General features: G+C 52.1%; 1 protein-coding gene across 8 annotated transcripts in view; it reads right to left on the bottom strand.

Moving 5' to 3' along the window:
* The window catches only part of MEIS2 (Meis homeobox 2), a 214,428-nt gene extending 206,583 nt beyond the window's left edge, over nt 1–7,845 (bottom strand). For 4 of the 8 annotated variants that reach the window (XM_081095702.1, XM_081095698.1, XM_081095696.1 and 1 more), the window contains exons 1-6: nt 6,151–6,475; nt 4,658–4,890; nt 2,973–3,114; nt 2,215–2,265; nt 1,241–1,291; nt 313–462 (exon numbers count right to left, since the gene is read on the bottom strand). In XM_081095702.1, the coding sequence (XP_080951828.1) occupies nt 313–462; nt 1,241–1,291; nt 2,215–2,265; nt 2,973–3,114; nt 4,658–4,890; nt 6,151–6,162 (639 nt within the window). In that variant the 5' untranslated portion in view covers nt 6,163–6,475. Of the gene's footprint in view, nt 1–312; nt 463–1,240; nt 1,292–2,214; nt 2,266–2,972; nt 3,115–4,657; nt 4,891–5,578; nt 5,963–6,150; nt 6,476–7,613 lie in introns of those variants that run through there. The other 4 variants (XM_081095697.1, XM_081095700.1, XM_081095701.1 and 1 more) reach the window with 4 other exon arrangements.
* Nucleotides 7,846–14,122: the final 6,277 nt, after the last annotated feature.

Here is a 14,122-nt window from a genome sequence, read left to right as displayed (position 1 = left end):
CATATCAAACAGACAATTTGCTAACACTCAAGTCACCAAATCCGGGAAACTTTACACATTAAAAGCACAAATCACTCTATCAACTCCCTGTCTTGCTTTTTTTTTTCTCCTTAACATAAATAAGGAGGGGACCCAAGAAAGGGGAAAGGGAGAGGAGAGGATGGCAAAAGTACTAAGGAAGGGAGAAGACCCCCAAAGAGACCAAATCATTTAAAAAGAAAGCTAAGTCAGTGGAGCTAGATGTTACAAGTTTAAAAAAAGAAGTGCTTTGCCTAGTGGCCTCAAAAGAATGCTAGAGGCTCACAGACTTACATGGTCAGCGAGATTTGTGGAGGAGCCTGAAAGTTCTTCGTGATCTGACTTGGAGCTGCCGTCTCTTTCATCAATGACGAGGTCGATGGGCATTTTCCCCTTCAAACAGCTAATGTACCGGTGGCAGAAGTTATCGCACAGTTCGTGGACCTAGAAGGAGGGTCATGGTGGAGGGTTCAGCTCGGGCCGTTGTTGTTATTGTTTTGTTTCATTTTTAAAGGGGGGAAAATATCATGTTGCAGGGTTCCATTTGGAAAGAGCAACCGTGTGATGTCTTCCAAACTAAGTCTAATTAATGGATATAATAGTTGAAGTCGAGGAAACAATAGAGTAATTGTTGCAGCAGATATTATTCTCCAGACACTTCCCTGAGCAACAAGTTATAATGGAGAGAGAAGAAAGGGGACTGGAAATAACTGGGTTCAGACTGGGAGTCCAGGGAGGAAGGACGGACTTGATGATAACATCAAAATGTAAGGACGCTGGAACTGGGAACAGCATTAGCATTTGCGATTCAATAAGCTAGGAGGGTTGCATGTTTCCAAGGGAAAGTGATTGAGCTGCAGAGCAATGTAAAGGCATCCCAGAAAGGATGATTCCCTCTGCCTGCACCTAATGCATGCTCAGGGCCCAGGGTGAGCTGAGTTAATAGAGACACAAGCAGGCTGAATGTCCAGTAACACACAAATGGCTTGCTGCATTTAAAATAATACTGACTGCCTGGGGAAAAGGAGAGGTGGGGGAGGCTGTCCTAATTCACCCATCCTCCGAGCCCCTGGGTTGAGTGGCAATTAGAAGGACTTGGTAACATGTTGCTCAAAATCTCCAGGTGCTCAATCCCTCAGACTGGAGGTTTGTTACAAAACACCCCAGCCCAGCTAGGAGAGGGCAGTCTACATCAGAGCGGGGAGTGTCATTTCCTGCTTACCTTTTCTAACTCCAAAAGATGAAACCTTAGTACTTGTATTGCCTGTATCATCTGCAAGAAAAGTTTATAGTGCGGAGTTAAGACTCTGTGACTTGGGGTTGGGGGTGCTGAGGGAATTGGGTTGGGGAGAAGAAGCAGGCAAATGGCCAGGCAAAACCCACCCCTGAAGAAACCCTCAGAAAAACCAAGTGACTACTGATCAGCTCTGCCTCGCTGGCCAAGGGGTAGGTAGGCTCTTACTGAACCTGAGCCGAGGCATTGAGTAACTTTGCCCCTGCTGTTCAGTAAGCTATTTGTAAGGACAGCTTTCCTAGGGCCAGGCCTTCTTTCTCCGCCTGAGCCCTCTTTCACCGTCCCCCTCCCTCGACCTAAACCAGGACAAATTTTAAAAAAAGAAAAAAAGAAGCAGCAGAAGAAAAGGTGGCTTCTCTGTAGAGAGAAAGCTTTTTAGAGTAGCACACCCGGCGAAATCCGTCCTTACTAAAGAAGGAAATACTCCAGATGAATGGTGAGGCAGGCCTTTGAAGGCGGATTTAAGTACTTTTAATATTGAAATCGTGCAAATTAGCAAAAGAATCGCACCTAAAAGTGGCCTGCGCTGGCCTGCCCCTCACTCCCCCACCTCCCCTGCCCGCCCTCCGCCGCGCCTCCCTTCCCCCGGGGTGAGCTGCCCGGGGCTCCGCCGCCTGCCCCGCACGCGGAGGAAACAGCAGGCTTCTCGCTGCCTCCCTCCCGGGCCGAGACCCGGGGCCGGTCCCCTGCTCGCGCGCTCGGCGCTGCGTCCCGCTGGCTGCCTCCCCGGACCCGGCTCCCCCCGGCGCCCGGCCCGCCCCTCGCTGCCTGCGCCCGGGCCGGGGCCCTAGCTAGTCCCTGCCTCCCTGCCCCACTGGAGGGCTCTGGAGAAAGTGGGTGCTTCTGTGCAAGGGAGAGGGTCCAGGCTGGAGAAAGACAAGGAACACTGACGGAAGCCTTACCAAATTGTCCAGCTCTGGGTTTGAGGAAAAAAGTGGCTTTTCGGCGCGAACCTATAAGAAGCAGGGGGGAGGTCAGCATGAATGGCCACTCCACGTAAAAGCAAGGGAACAAGCCCACCCTGTCACCGACTACTCTGTCGTGTGTGAGTGGGGATGGTGGGGGGACAGAGGCAGAGAAGAGGAAAGGGGCTTTGCTAAAAGGCATGAAGCGAGCCAGTGCCTTGCATTGGTGGGGTCAGCTTCAGCTGGGAAAGACTCAGGCCTGCTGGTTCCGGCCCCATGAAGGGGTCCCTGGGACAGCTGAACCGTGGCCTGGGAACTCCGGGCCCCGAGGGCTCCCTGATCCTGGGGTCCCGGTGGCTCTCAGCCTCCCGCACCTCGGCGCCCGACGCGGACCGCCCGGAGAGGCGCCCGGCTTCCTTCCCTCCCGGGCACTTTCGGGTCCCTCACAGCCCCTGTCCCCCATCCTTGTTCAAGTAGCTACAGGCGGGGGGAAAGGCCAAGCCACAGATTAGGAGCAGGTCAATTTTAATTCGAGGGTCGAGCCCCTGTATTCCTGGCTGGGGGGGAAAACAAACACCCATATTTATCTCCGCTTCCCATTTGCCTCCAGGCTCAGGGATGGGGAGGAGCGCGGACTGGGCCGGAGGAACAGATCGGGTGTCCCAGCCTTTTCCTCCTCTTTCATGTAAAGCTCGGAGGGAAGGGGAGGGGGGCGACGGGGCCGCCGAAGGGTGAGTGGGTCAAGAAGGTTAGACCTGCTTGGCGAAGACCGCGATGTCCTCGTTGAAGGAGTCGGAGGAGCAGACGTCTCCGCCAGCCACTCCGGGTTCCCGGGGAGTGCAGGTCGCCAGCTCGCACTTCTCAAAGACCAGAGCTAACAGAGGAAACAACGGGTGCCTAACGGGCAGCGCCACGCAGAGACACACACACGGAGACGGGGTGCAGAGGGGAAGGAGCAAGAACTGTAATCAACAAGTTTGGAGGGTTCCGAGTCCTTCTTTAATACACCCAGGCACGCATCACACTTCACCACCCTTCTCCAGCTAGCCGAGCCTGGGCCAGAAACAGAAAGGAAAACCGGCCTGGCCCTTTCCCCGCAGCTCGGGGGGTCCCCTCGGATCTGCCGAGAGAACCCCTGGCCCCTGCCCCCCCCCCCCCAAGTCAAAAGAGCCTCAGTGGGAACGTAATGAAACGTCCAAGAGGCTCAGGCAGCCCGGAGCCTGGAGTGGATCCAGACCCACTCACTCCCCACGCTCCAGAGGCCGCCGGGCTCACTCCTGAGACCCAGCCCTGACCTCCCAAGAAAGGAACACGCTGTGAAATTTTTAAAAAATTGCCTGCACCCCGAGTTTCGGCGGGCACTGCAGAGGAGGCCGAAGCCCTCGCCTTCCTGCACACCCGAGGTGCTATTTCCTAAACCGGCGAGAGGGCTCTCCGAGCCCCTCCACCCCCTGGCCTTTTAAACTTGTTTGCTCTACTTCTAGCAAAACGCCCGGTGCGAGGGCCAAAATAAGAGTCATCTCACACGCCGAAGAGCTCCCACCCGGAGGCACGTCTCTCCAGCGGGCAGAAATACATGAAGTCGAGCGCTAAAACCTGGTGGTGTGCGTGCGCGTCTGCCCTTTGTGCTGCTCCGGGCGGTGGAGCGCCACTTGGGGATGCTTGCGGCCTCCGGCTTCGGGCTCAGTCGCTGCCGACCGCCCGGCTGTCCCCTCCCCTCGGCCTCCCGCAGCCTCCCCCACCTCCCCTCCGCGGGGACAGCCCGAGTGGTCCGCGTTTGGACCGCGCAGCCCCGTCCATCCCTGAGTGCTCTCCGAATAGAAAATAATTTCCAGCCAGCTCCCTCTCTCCCCCCCAAGAGCGGCTCTGTGCGAGCAGCAGTCCCTGCCACCGGCTGCACTTCAAGGTCTGCCCCTTTATTTACAGAGAATTAAGAAGTGGGCGATTAGGACTTCCCGGCCCCCAGAAGCAGCCCTGATCCCAGCTCAAGCTGCGCTTAGTGACTCCCAGGCGCTCGGTAGGAAACACAAGAGGGGAAAAAAAAGTTGCTTGTCCTCGGCAGGAAACTTTCTCCTTCGTCCAGGCCTCTGTGAGGGGGCCTGGAAGGATCGGCTCTCCGTCCTTTGGCCGGGAATCCCGTCCTTGGGGAGAAGGCCCTGGCAAGCTGCTGAAGACTCCGTCACTCCGGGCTGTGGGGTCCGGAGTGACAGGGCCATGGGGGTGGAGGCAGCTGGACCTTCTGGGCACTTAGACTCAAGGGGCACCGCAGGCCCCCGGCACTGTTCTTCCTTAAGGCAAGCGGCCCCCCCCCTTCCCTAAGCAGAAGTAACTCCCCACTTCGTCGTTCACCCCCTCACCCCCCACACAACAAACACACTCAAACTCACACTCACACACAGCACGTCGGGTCGTGGTCGTGGGGGGTGGGGTGGAGGGTTACCCATAGATCGCGTCCTTGTCCCGCTTCAAGGCGTCGTTGACAGCGGATCCCATGCTGGCCGGCATGACATTGGGGTGCGGGGCGTGCGCGCCGTAGTGCTGCGTGGCGTGGAGCGGCGGCCCGTGGTTCAGGTGGTGAACTGGGGGGATCGGCCGCGGCGCGTGAGGGTCTCCGTACATGGAAGCCGGCACCCCTACTCCGTCCATCCCGCCGTAATGGGGCAGCTCATCGTACTGTCAGAGTCCGGCGGAGGGGAGGGGGCGCAGGCGGCGAGCGAGGCGAGAAAGCCGAGGGGGGACGGAAAAAGGAGCCGGGAGAAGACGGCAAGGAGAGAAGAGGGGAAGGAATAGGGATGTGAGAGGGAGAACGCCGAAGGGAAGACGAGGGAGGAGGGGGGAGTCAGGAGGGGGGGGGAGAAAGAGAGAGAGAGAGAGGGAGAAGAAAATAAAAATAAACACGAAGTCAGAAAGGAGAAAAGTACCGAGCACGAGTTAAACACACAAAAACCGAACCAGCCGAGAAACAACGGAGCTGGAAGTTGGGGGAATTTTTTTTTCTTCAATTTTAAAATTAAGAAGTCTGAATGAGGAGCAGCGTTTAAAGCAGGAAGAGGGGGGCGGCGAGGCCGGGGACCCGGGGGTGCTCGGAGGTGCCGCCCGGGCCGGAGGCAGCAGAACCGGAGCGAGCCAACCGAGGGAGAAGTGGAGTTCGTGTGCGGAGGCAGCCCCGGATCCCACCCCTCGCCCCCCTTCGCCTCCTCCGGAGGATCCAATAAATCAAAAGGCGAAATGAAACAAAATAAAGGGGAGAAAAACGCGAATCGTCAGGACGAGAGCGCCGAGGACCAGGGAAGACGGGGGCCAGTGCCTCCCCGGGGGCAAGGAGCGGAGGGTGGGGGTGGGGGAATAACGTGAAAGTTACCAGAAACATTATTTAGCAGCCGATTCCCCGCGTCCTTGTCAATTTCAGAGACAAAACAAGCAGCCCCGGCTAGTCTGGGCGGCGGCGCAGCGGCTGCAGCAGCGCGGCCCCGGCGGCGGCCCCGGCGGCGGCGGCTCCTACGCAGCCGGTGCCCGCCCCGAGCCGCGGGAGCAGCGGCGGCGGCAGCGGCGCGGCAGCGGCAGCGGCGGCGGCGGGAGAACCGGGGGGACCGCGCTGCTCGGGGGGAAGCTGGAGCGAGGCGAAGCGTGTAACAATTGCACGCGCACACACACACCACTCACACGCACTCGCCGCCCGCCCGCTCGCACGGCGCTAGAACTCGCGCGCCCAGACACGCACACACGCACGCACACACACTCGCACACACGCAAAGGCACGGGGAGGAAAGAAGCCGAGGAATAATTTTGCTGCTATTTTCTAAAATCCTGGCCGCCATCATCAAGCAGCGAGCAGCGAGCAGCAGCAGCAGCGTTGAAGGGAGAGAAGCATCGGGACAGGCCCCTCTTAGGAGAGGATTTATATCTAGGTAAGTGTTGGAGATTTAAACCTACCCTTTGCGCCATCAGTCTGCGCTCCAATAAACTCCTGGATGTGTCGTATATTTAATATCCCAGTCCGGATAAGAAAGTGATCTAGGCTGAAGATTCCTTTTTTTTTTGTCCAAACCAAGGAGACTTCTCCCAATTCTCCAATATGTTATTTTTTTTAGGGAAGAAAAAAAAAAAAAAGCCCAGGCAAGACAACGAAGTTTTTTTTTTTTCCTGTGATATTTCTTCTTTTTCTCTTTTTTCCTCTTCTTTCTCCTCCTCCTGATCTTCCTCCTCCACCTCCTCCTCCTCCTCCCCCCTCCCCTCCTCCTCCTCTTCAGTCCTCCTTTCCCCCTCTTTCTCTTCTCTGCCCCTCAGTTGGAAAAAAAAAAAAAAAGAAAAGAAAAGAAAAAGAAGAAAAAAAAATTGTCAAGCCCCCGAACTGAAGGCTACGAGCGGCCCGTCAGCAACCCACATGTAACCGAACTGTCGTGTTTCATGGCTTTTTGCCACTCCAGCTGTCAATCAAAGCCCGGAATGTCAAGGTAGTGAATGAATGATGGTTGATGATGATGAAGAGGAGGAATCTTTCAGACCCGTTTTTTTTTCTTCCAGTAAAACTCCGCGAGGGGTTTCTGCTTCTTGAATTTTTCCTCCCCCCCTCCCCCCTCCTTTAGCTTTGCCCCCGTGGTATCTATTATATGATCCTCTCTCTGTAAAGTATCGGTCAAAGAAAGCGGGGGGTGGGGGGGAATCAAGAAAAAAAAAGAATAGTTTGCAAAAATTGGACTTCCTCCCCCTCTTTCCTGGTAGGTATTTTGTCTCTCCCTCCCTCTCTCGCTCGTTCTCACTCGCGCTCGCTCTCTCGCGCTCGCTCTCTCTCGCTCTCTTTCTCTCTGGGAGATGAGTGAGTGTCAGTAGGTGTTGGCAGGTTGGCTGCTGCCTGGCTTATAGAAGAGCCTCAGTTTGGCGGCGCGGGTCGGCGGCGGGAGAACGAAATGACGGAACCCGGAAGTCGTGGTGGCCATAGCCCTTCGTTCGGCGGAGACACATCCCGGGAGTGGGGAGCGGGAGCGAGGAGGAGCGCGCCGCGCGGAGACTCTGATATGCAGCGAGTGCGATCGGACTGCCCCGACTGGGGGGGCAGGGGAGGCGGAGAGCGGGAGGGGGAGGGGAGGCAGGCGCCCAGCAAACCCGAGCAAATCAGCAAGCCAGCTCTTCCGCGGGGACGGCGGGGGGTGGGAAGGGGGGAGGAGAGGGAGGGGAGAGAAATGAGAGAGAGAGAATGAGAGAGAGAGAGAGAGAGAGAGAGAGAGAGAGAGAGAGAGAGAGAGTGAGTTTGTGCACGCGCGCGCGTGAGCGAGGAGAGAGGGAGAGGGAGAGAGAATGAAGAGGACAGGGAGAGCACAGAGAGGAAAACTGCAGAAAACCACAGGGAAAGTACGGTACAGCCTCAGATCTTTTAATATTTTAAAAAAGAAACTTACTTCTAGTTTATTTCCCCATCACTCCGGGCTCCTGCCTAACGGGGTCGTGTTGGGAACGTTTGGCATGGCGCGCTTGCTTTTGTTCCTTTTAATTCCGCGGGCCCCTACTCTTCTGCAAGCCGATTACAGCGCCCCAAGGCTTTCTGCTAACATCCAGGGGCAGCAGGCTCAGCAGACGGTACCACCGCCAGACTTGAGGCTTTTTTCTTTTTTCTTTTCTTTTCTTTTCTTTTCTTTTCTTTTCTTTTCTCCTTTTCTTTTCTCCTTTTCTTTTCTTTCTTCCTTTTTTTTTCAAGTGGTACTTTCTTCCCGGTGCAGATCCAGGACCCTTGTCAGAACTCATTTTTTTTTCTCCAGGACAAGAAGAAACCAGCTTAACTCAGAGAGCACTCCCTCCAAGCGTTGCGGATAAGGGCCACCCTGGAGAACCTTTGGGGGCCGCTGCGGACTTGGGTGGGAGGAAATGGGGAGGGAGTCGTTTGGGTATTTCATGTCTGATTTCGCCACGGAGTGTGTGTGTGTGTGTGTGTGTGTGTGTGTGTGTGTGCGCGCGCGCCTCAGTACTAGGTCGCACTTAGAGCTGGGAAGGGAGAAAGGGACCGAGAGGATGTCATGGGAGGAGGATTGGCCGGTACTCCCCGCCCAGCTTTGTTGTGGTCACCCCCGGCGCAGAGGCTTCCGCGCGGTCACGCCGACTAATGGCTGTGTTAATTACCCGGGGCAGTTTTGGGGGATCGGGAAGATAGGGTCGACTCGGAACGAACTTTTCTAACATGGAAAAGGAGGAGAGGGCCGGAGAGGCAAAGTACCTATCCCACACCATTTGTGTAGAAAGTAGTTCTGGCCGGCGTCTCGCCCAATCGCCGGCTCCGGCTGCACCTAGCCTCACCTCCGCGCCGCGGCTTTCCCGGCGGCCGCGCGTCAATCACGCGGAGCCCGAGCTGGGGGCGGAGCCACGGGCACCCGGCGCGCGCAGCGCCGCGGACCCCGCCGCCCCCCGGGCTCCCCGCAGCCCGGCAGCCCGGCCTTGCGCTCGGAGCGAGCCCTCTTCCCAACGCCTCGCTCTCGCCTGCGTTTTAGACTCCCCCGCCCAGAGAATCGAAAACGGACTCTTCCTCAAAGCCGCCTCCCTCCAACTTTGAACCCTTTCTGGGGAGTAGAAAGTAGTATATCCGCCGTGCGACTTTGACCTGACTTCCCGAGGAATGGGGGGGCGGGGGGCGCAGTGAGAATAAAGTATGTGTGTGTGTGTGTGTGAGAGAGAGAGAGAGAGAGAGAGAGAGAGAGAGAGAGAGAGAGAGAATGAATATGAATGAGAGAAGGGCGGGTGGGCTTTCTTTTTTTTTTTTTTTGGCCCCCTTTCCATCTTCTCTGCTTCACTTTAAGCTTCTTTCGTGCTTAGATCGCAGCCTGCAGACTCCCAAGTGGAGTTGGAGAAATTTGGCCCCGTTTTAATGGGGCTGGGGAATGAGCTCGGCAGGTCAATAAAGCCCTCCAAAAATGATGAATGATTGAGCACCTGTGATGATGATAGTGATTACCAGAGCAATTAAACAGTTTGATTAAATGAGCCATCATAACAATGATGTCTGCTGGAAATCGGCCCTCACATATAAAGATAGTGCGGCAGGCCTGGCAGAGCGAGGGTAGTGCGACGCCAGGGACCGGGGCCTCGGACGCTGAGTATTCATTCGCCAGGGTGGCCTGGGAAGGGACGGCCGGCCGGGCGCGCGGAGCTTGGGGAAGGAGAATTTAGCCCAGGTTTTCAGCCGCACTCATGCTGCGCGTCCAGCCTGCAAGAGCCTACGGGTCTGAAACCTGCAGGTTGGGGGAAGGGTTCTTACCCTCCACCTCCTCATTTGTTTTTTTCCCCTAGAAGAAACTCCAAGATTATAAATGCATCCTTCTTATTTTGTTGCCGAGTTGCTCCTCGACATATAAGAAAAGGTGAGTAACAAAGAAAAGAAGACGCAAAAGAAAAGAGAAAGTTGGCTCCCAGAATTTTATTTCAAGGGACAGTTAGGCGAATCCAGCTTAGCCGGGGCGGGAAGGATGAGAGCGGAAAAAGCCACGCTGGTCTCGCCGCTGAAGGTTTTGACTTTGCAGAGAGGTCTTCATATCGGTGGATCCAAGTTCCCCGTGCAGCGACGCTCTCAGAGGAGTTTATTCTCGGTTTTTCAATTTTTACTCTTCTAATTTTTTAAATCTTGCATATTTATTGTCGCCAATGGGATTGTTGTTGTTTTAAATGTCTGTATAGTAAGTGCCAATTCTTTTTTTAAAAGGAAACTCAATTTCCTTGATACACGCTCCTTTAAAGATCAACTTCGAACTGAACCTCTGCCATCTCAGAATTTAAAGATTCAACGTTGTTACCTTCTGCTGCTTTTACCACCGCATTTTTTTTCTCGTAGTGAAACTGTGGAGTTAGCATCCCTACAGCTTCGATTTAGAAAAACTGCACTAGTATTTTCTTTCAAACCTGTTTCTTGTGAGGCACTGCATCCGAGTAAAAACAATTCAGACCAATAGACGGTTTCCATATTTTCAAACAGTTGTTAAAATAATAATGGGTTGATTGCTCCCGTGATAATCTTGGGTATTACAAAAGAAAAAAAAAGTTTAAAATCTATTTTCATCTTTTGGGCGATGCAGAAGCCTTCTTAACCTGCAAACATACACTCCCCCCCTCCCCCATTCTGTAACTTCTTTCCCATTTTATTGAATACATACATTAAAGCAAACAACAGGGACAATTTAGTTTGATGTAGGAAGGAGAGAGAAAAGGGATATTTTAAGATACTGTTGAAGAAAAAAAAAAACCTTTAATTCCAAAGACTTTACTTAAGAAGTGTGAGAGTGTTAAAAGTAACACCCTACTAGAGGGAAATCTGAGGCATTTAAAAATCCCCCATTTCTTAAGGTGAGAACTCAGAATTTCTTGCAATTTAAAGAAATTTCACTTACCTAGTTGCATGTCATTTATGAAACTTAGTTTAAAACAGCATCACAGTTCAGTGGATTACACACAAGATCAAGTTGGAGGTGATTCAGGGTGTAGGTTCTTGATCAATCTTATTCATTCAAAGGACTATTACTTTTAATCACCAACTTACCGATGTTTTGTAAAACATTTAAAAGAACTTCTCGGTTTCCCCCCTCCAAAAGAAGCGATTGGAAAGCAGCAGGGTTGGCATACTTTCTGATTTCAAGCCTCATAGGACCTTGCTGATGCTCCATCCTCAGCCTCAGAACCATCAGGCAGACTGCCCTGCTCATCTGCTCTCCAACATTTGGGGCAAAGGAAAAGTGGGTAGATAGGGTAGGCCTCGGAGACAGGCTCGAGATATGAGGGTCGCAGGAGGTGGCACACACCTCCGTCAACAGTCAGCTCCTTTTGCCCAGGCTGGAAATGGTTTTAACAGGCGGTAAAATTTCATCTTGCGGTGTCAAATTGGGGTCATTTTGGGGTTAGAGTTCTCAGTGTCCGAGAGGAGCTGTCCAGCTGCGTGGGGACTCATTAACTGCAAAAGATCTGTTTCAGTAAAAACAATTCAAAGACAATCAGAAGGCTAAAGACCCTCTACAAATCGCATTTTACAAGTGCCCCAGAACAAATATGGATGCTGAAACCTATTTCTTCAGAATCCCAAATCAGGCTACTTAGCTCTGGAGTGGGGGGTAGGGGCATGGCATAAAAAAAAGAGGTGAAAGGGAGGGGACCAGATCGGGTAGGGATAAGTGGGAGGGGGAATGGGCCTCTCAAATTTAAGAGTCTGTTTTTAATCACCTCTTTCTTATTGAAGCATCCCCAGGACTTTTGAGAATTGCTTCTTTTCTATTATTTTTTTTTTGTCTCAGTGTGGAATGCTATTACAGATAACAGTCAAGATTTTAAAAGAATAATTGAATCCCGCTATAGTTACTTAATTTAAAGGGCATTAGCTTTATGGGGGGAATATTTAATTTGAAATGAGTTTCATGAAGCTAGATTCTATTTTTAGATGAAGTTGTCCGCTTTCCTTAAGGAGCCCCTGTGTCTGTTTCTTTTCACCTTTTATTTTTTTCTAGAAAGTTATAGTTCCTCAGCACAGATAACTCCGAATTCCTCAGAACAGTGAGGTCCGAAGTGTTAGTTTTGATCTATGCATTAAAATTGCTGGATTTAAATCCTTTTTTTTTTATCTTCTTACAATAGTTAGAACAATTGATGCCATGCTAGAGGACCAAATAAATCCATCCTTAATCTTATTTGTAACTTTAGTTAATGTTTTGAATTGAGGTATTTTGGATTAAGCAGATTGGGGGAGAGTATATAAGGTTACTTTTTTATTTGTGGAGGTTTTGTTTGCTGGTTTGGAAGAAAGATATTCATTATTACTTTGATTCAAAAAAATGTCTTCAGGTAAAAAGCAAGTGTAATTTAAAATGAGAAGCTAGATGAGTGAGATGCCAGGGGTTTTAGAATAAAGCCAAATCAATACTTTAAAGTATTATTTCAAAGACGCTTTCTTGCTTGCATTACTGACCTGAGCAAGTAAAAAAGATCAAAATATTTTATTCTTCCTCTAGCTCTCTTAAGACTCCACCTCTGTCATTACGTCTTCTCTCTTCATCTGCTTCACTGTCCTTTGGCTTCTGAGCGCAACAGTGAATTTTTGTTGTCAAGTTCTTTTCTCCAAGTTTCCCAGAGTATTTATACATTGTTATAAGCAGTTTGATTGCAGCCCTGCATAAATAGCGCTGCGTCCAGCATTGCTGGGACAAAGGCAGCGGGACTCTCTTCTCCTCCAGACTTGCTGGCTGACAGTTGGAATTTTTGATATATATATTATTTGGCTTTTCCAATAACGTGTTTGCCTCTCCCTCCCCACCCCCTTGCAGCCTTCTCTTTAAAAACATCTCTAGAACCTTCAGTTCATCCTTGTGAACTGTTTTTGACCTTTCCTGCAGTATAACCGGCCGCTCAGGAAGCTGTACGAGGAAGAATTCCACTTCCTTACCTGTTAACTTTGCTCGCTCTCTTCCTAATTCGTATTAAGGGAGGGAAGGGAACCTTTGTTTTATTTGTTACTTGGCTGGCCCTTTCGCTCACTTAGGCTTTCTACCATATACCCCCCATCCCCCATTCCTAATTAATGACAGTAGAGCACCCCACAATTATCTTCCTAAATAAGACGAGTGGAATCATTGCACTTTCTTTCCTTTTACTCTCTCGTATTCCTTATTTCTCCCCGTTTTAGCTGCTGCACCATCTCGCAGAACACCAGTATTTCAATAAATAGCCCTCTAGCGCTATCTGGCGGGGCTCCAACAGCGACTGCGCTCGCTCTGGAAGCCTGGCTCCGTCCCGCGCTCTCTTCCTTCCTTCCTCTCTTTCCTTTCTCTCTTCCTCCTGTCCCTTTGGTTACCTTGATCCCATCCCCCTTTCCCTCTTCCCGCTGCCCCTTCTCTAGCTTCCACCTGCACCTCCAGGGCCAACGGTCAGGGGCTGATACCCGCGGAACCGACTGATGCTCTTCGGGGCTCCCGCCTTCACCGAGCGTGGGTCATGCACATCCTTTGCCGTTGATTAGCATCTGAACGTTGCTGAACGTGTTGCTTCAGTTTCAGCGTCTCAGCTGGTGTGGATCGGAGGGGCTTCAAGCGGTGTTTCTGAAGTTTGGAGGAAAGAACTCAGACACTGGGATCCCGGCTAGTGGATCCCAGCTAAGTTTTAGGTCAAGAGGCCGCGTCTCCGTGTGAGTTTGAGGAAGGGTCGGGCTTCCCAGGCGTGGGAATAACCCCGCGCGGCGCCCGACGTGGGGGAAGAGCCGGCGTGGGGGCGCCTGCCTTCCCACGCCCCCTCGACTCCCGCCCGCCGGATCCTACATCACAATGAACTGCTCAAGTTTTTGTCCTGGGCCTGTCCCGAATTTCTTTTTCTTTTTAAATATGAACTAGCTTTATCCTCCCTCCCTCTCCCACCTCTAACCCCCACTAACATAAAGTTTGGAAAGGAATGGGGGTGTGGGGGGAGTGGGAGTAGGGGAGCTCACTGGAAACCCCACGGGCAAAGAGCAGAACACCGACAGTCAGGGACTTTGGAACGCACGCCCGAGGACGCGGCACTCACCGCATCCGCGCTCCTTTCTCATAGATTTGTCTTTTTTCTTATTTGTGGCTTAAAAGGAAAAACAAAAACAAAAGCCACTATCTCTCAAACCCTCCAGGGTATGTGGGGAGCCATCGGGGGAAGGGGCAAAGGAGATATTCAACTCGACTGGGTGCTTTAGATTAGTAAAATCTCTCTCTCTCTCTCTCTCTCTCTCTCTCTCTCTCTCTCTCTCTCTCCTCCCTCCCTCCCTTTCTACCTTCCTCCCTCACCCCCCCATCCCAACACTGAGCCTAAGACAACTGTCCAATCCTCCCTTTGAGCAAATTTCTTTCATCTAGTTCTAGAAATAGAGGAAATGATATGGGGGGCGGGGGCGGTTAGACTCATACAACTTTATATTTGCAAATTTTAA

The sequence above is a fragment of the Myotis nattereri genome (genome assembly GCF_964212035.1).
Source record: "Myotis nattereri genome assembly, chromosome: 1".
Taxonomy (NCBI): Eukaryota; Metazoa; Chordata; class Mammalia; order Chiroptera; family Vespertilionidae; genus Myotis; species Myotis nattereri.
Note: the sequence above shows the minus strand (reverse complement) of the source record. Positions and strands in the feature narration are given on the sequence as shown.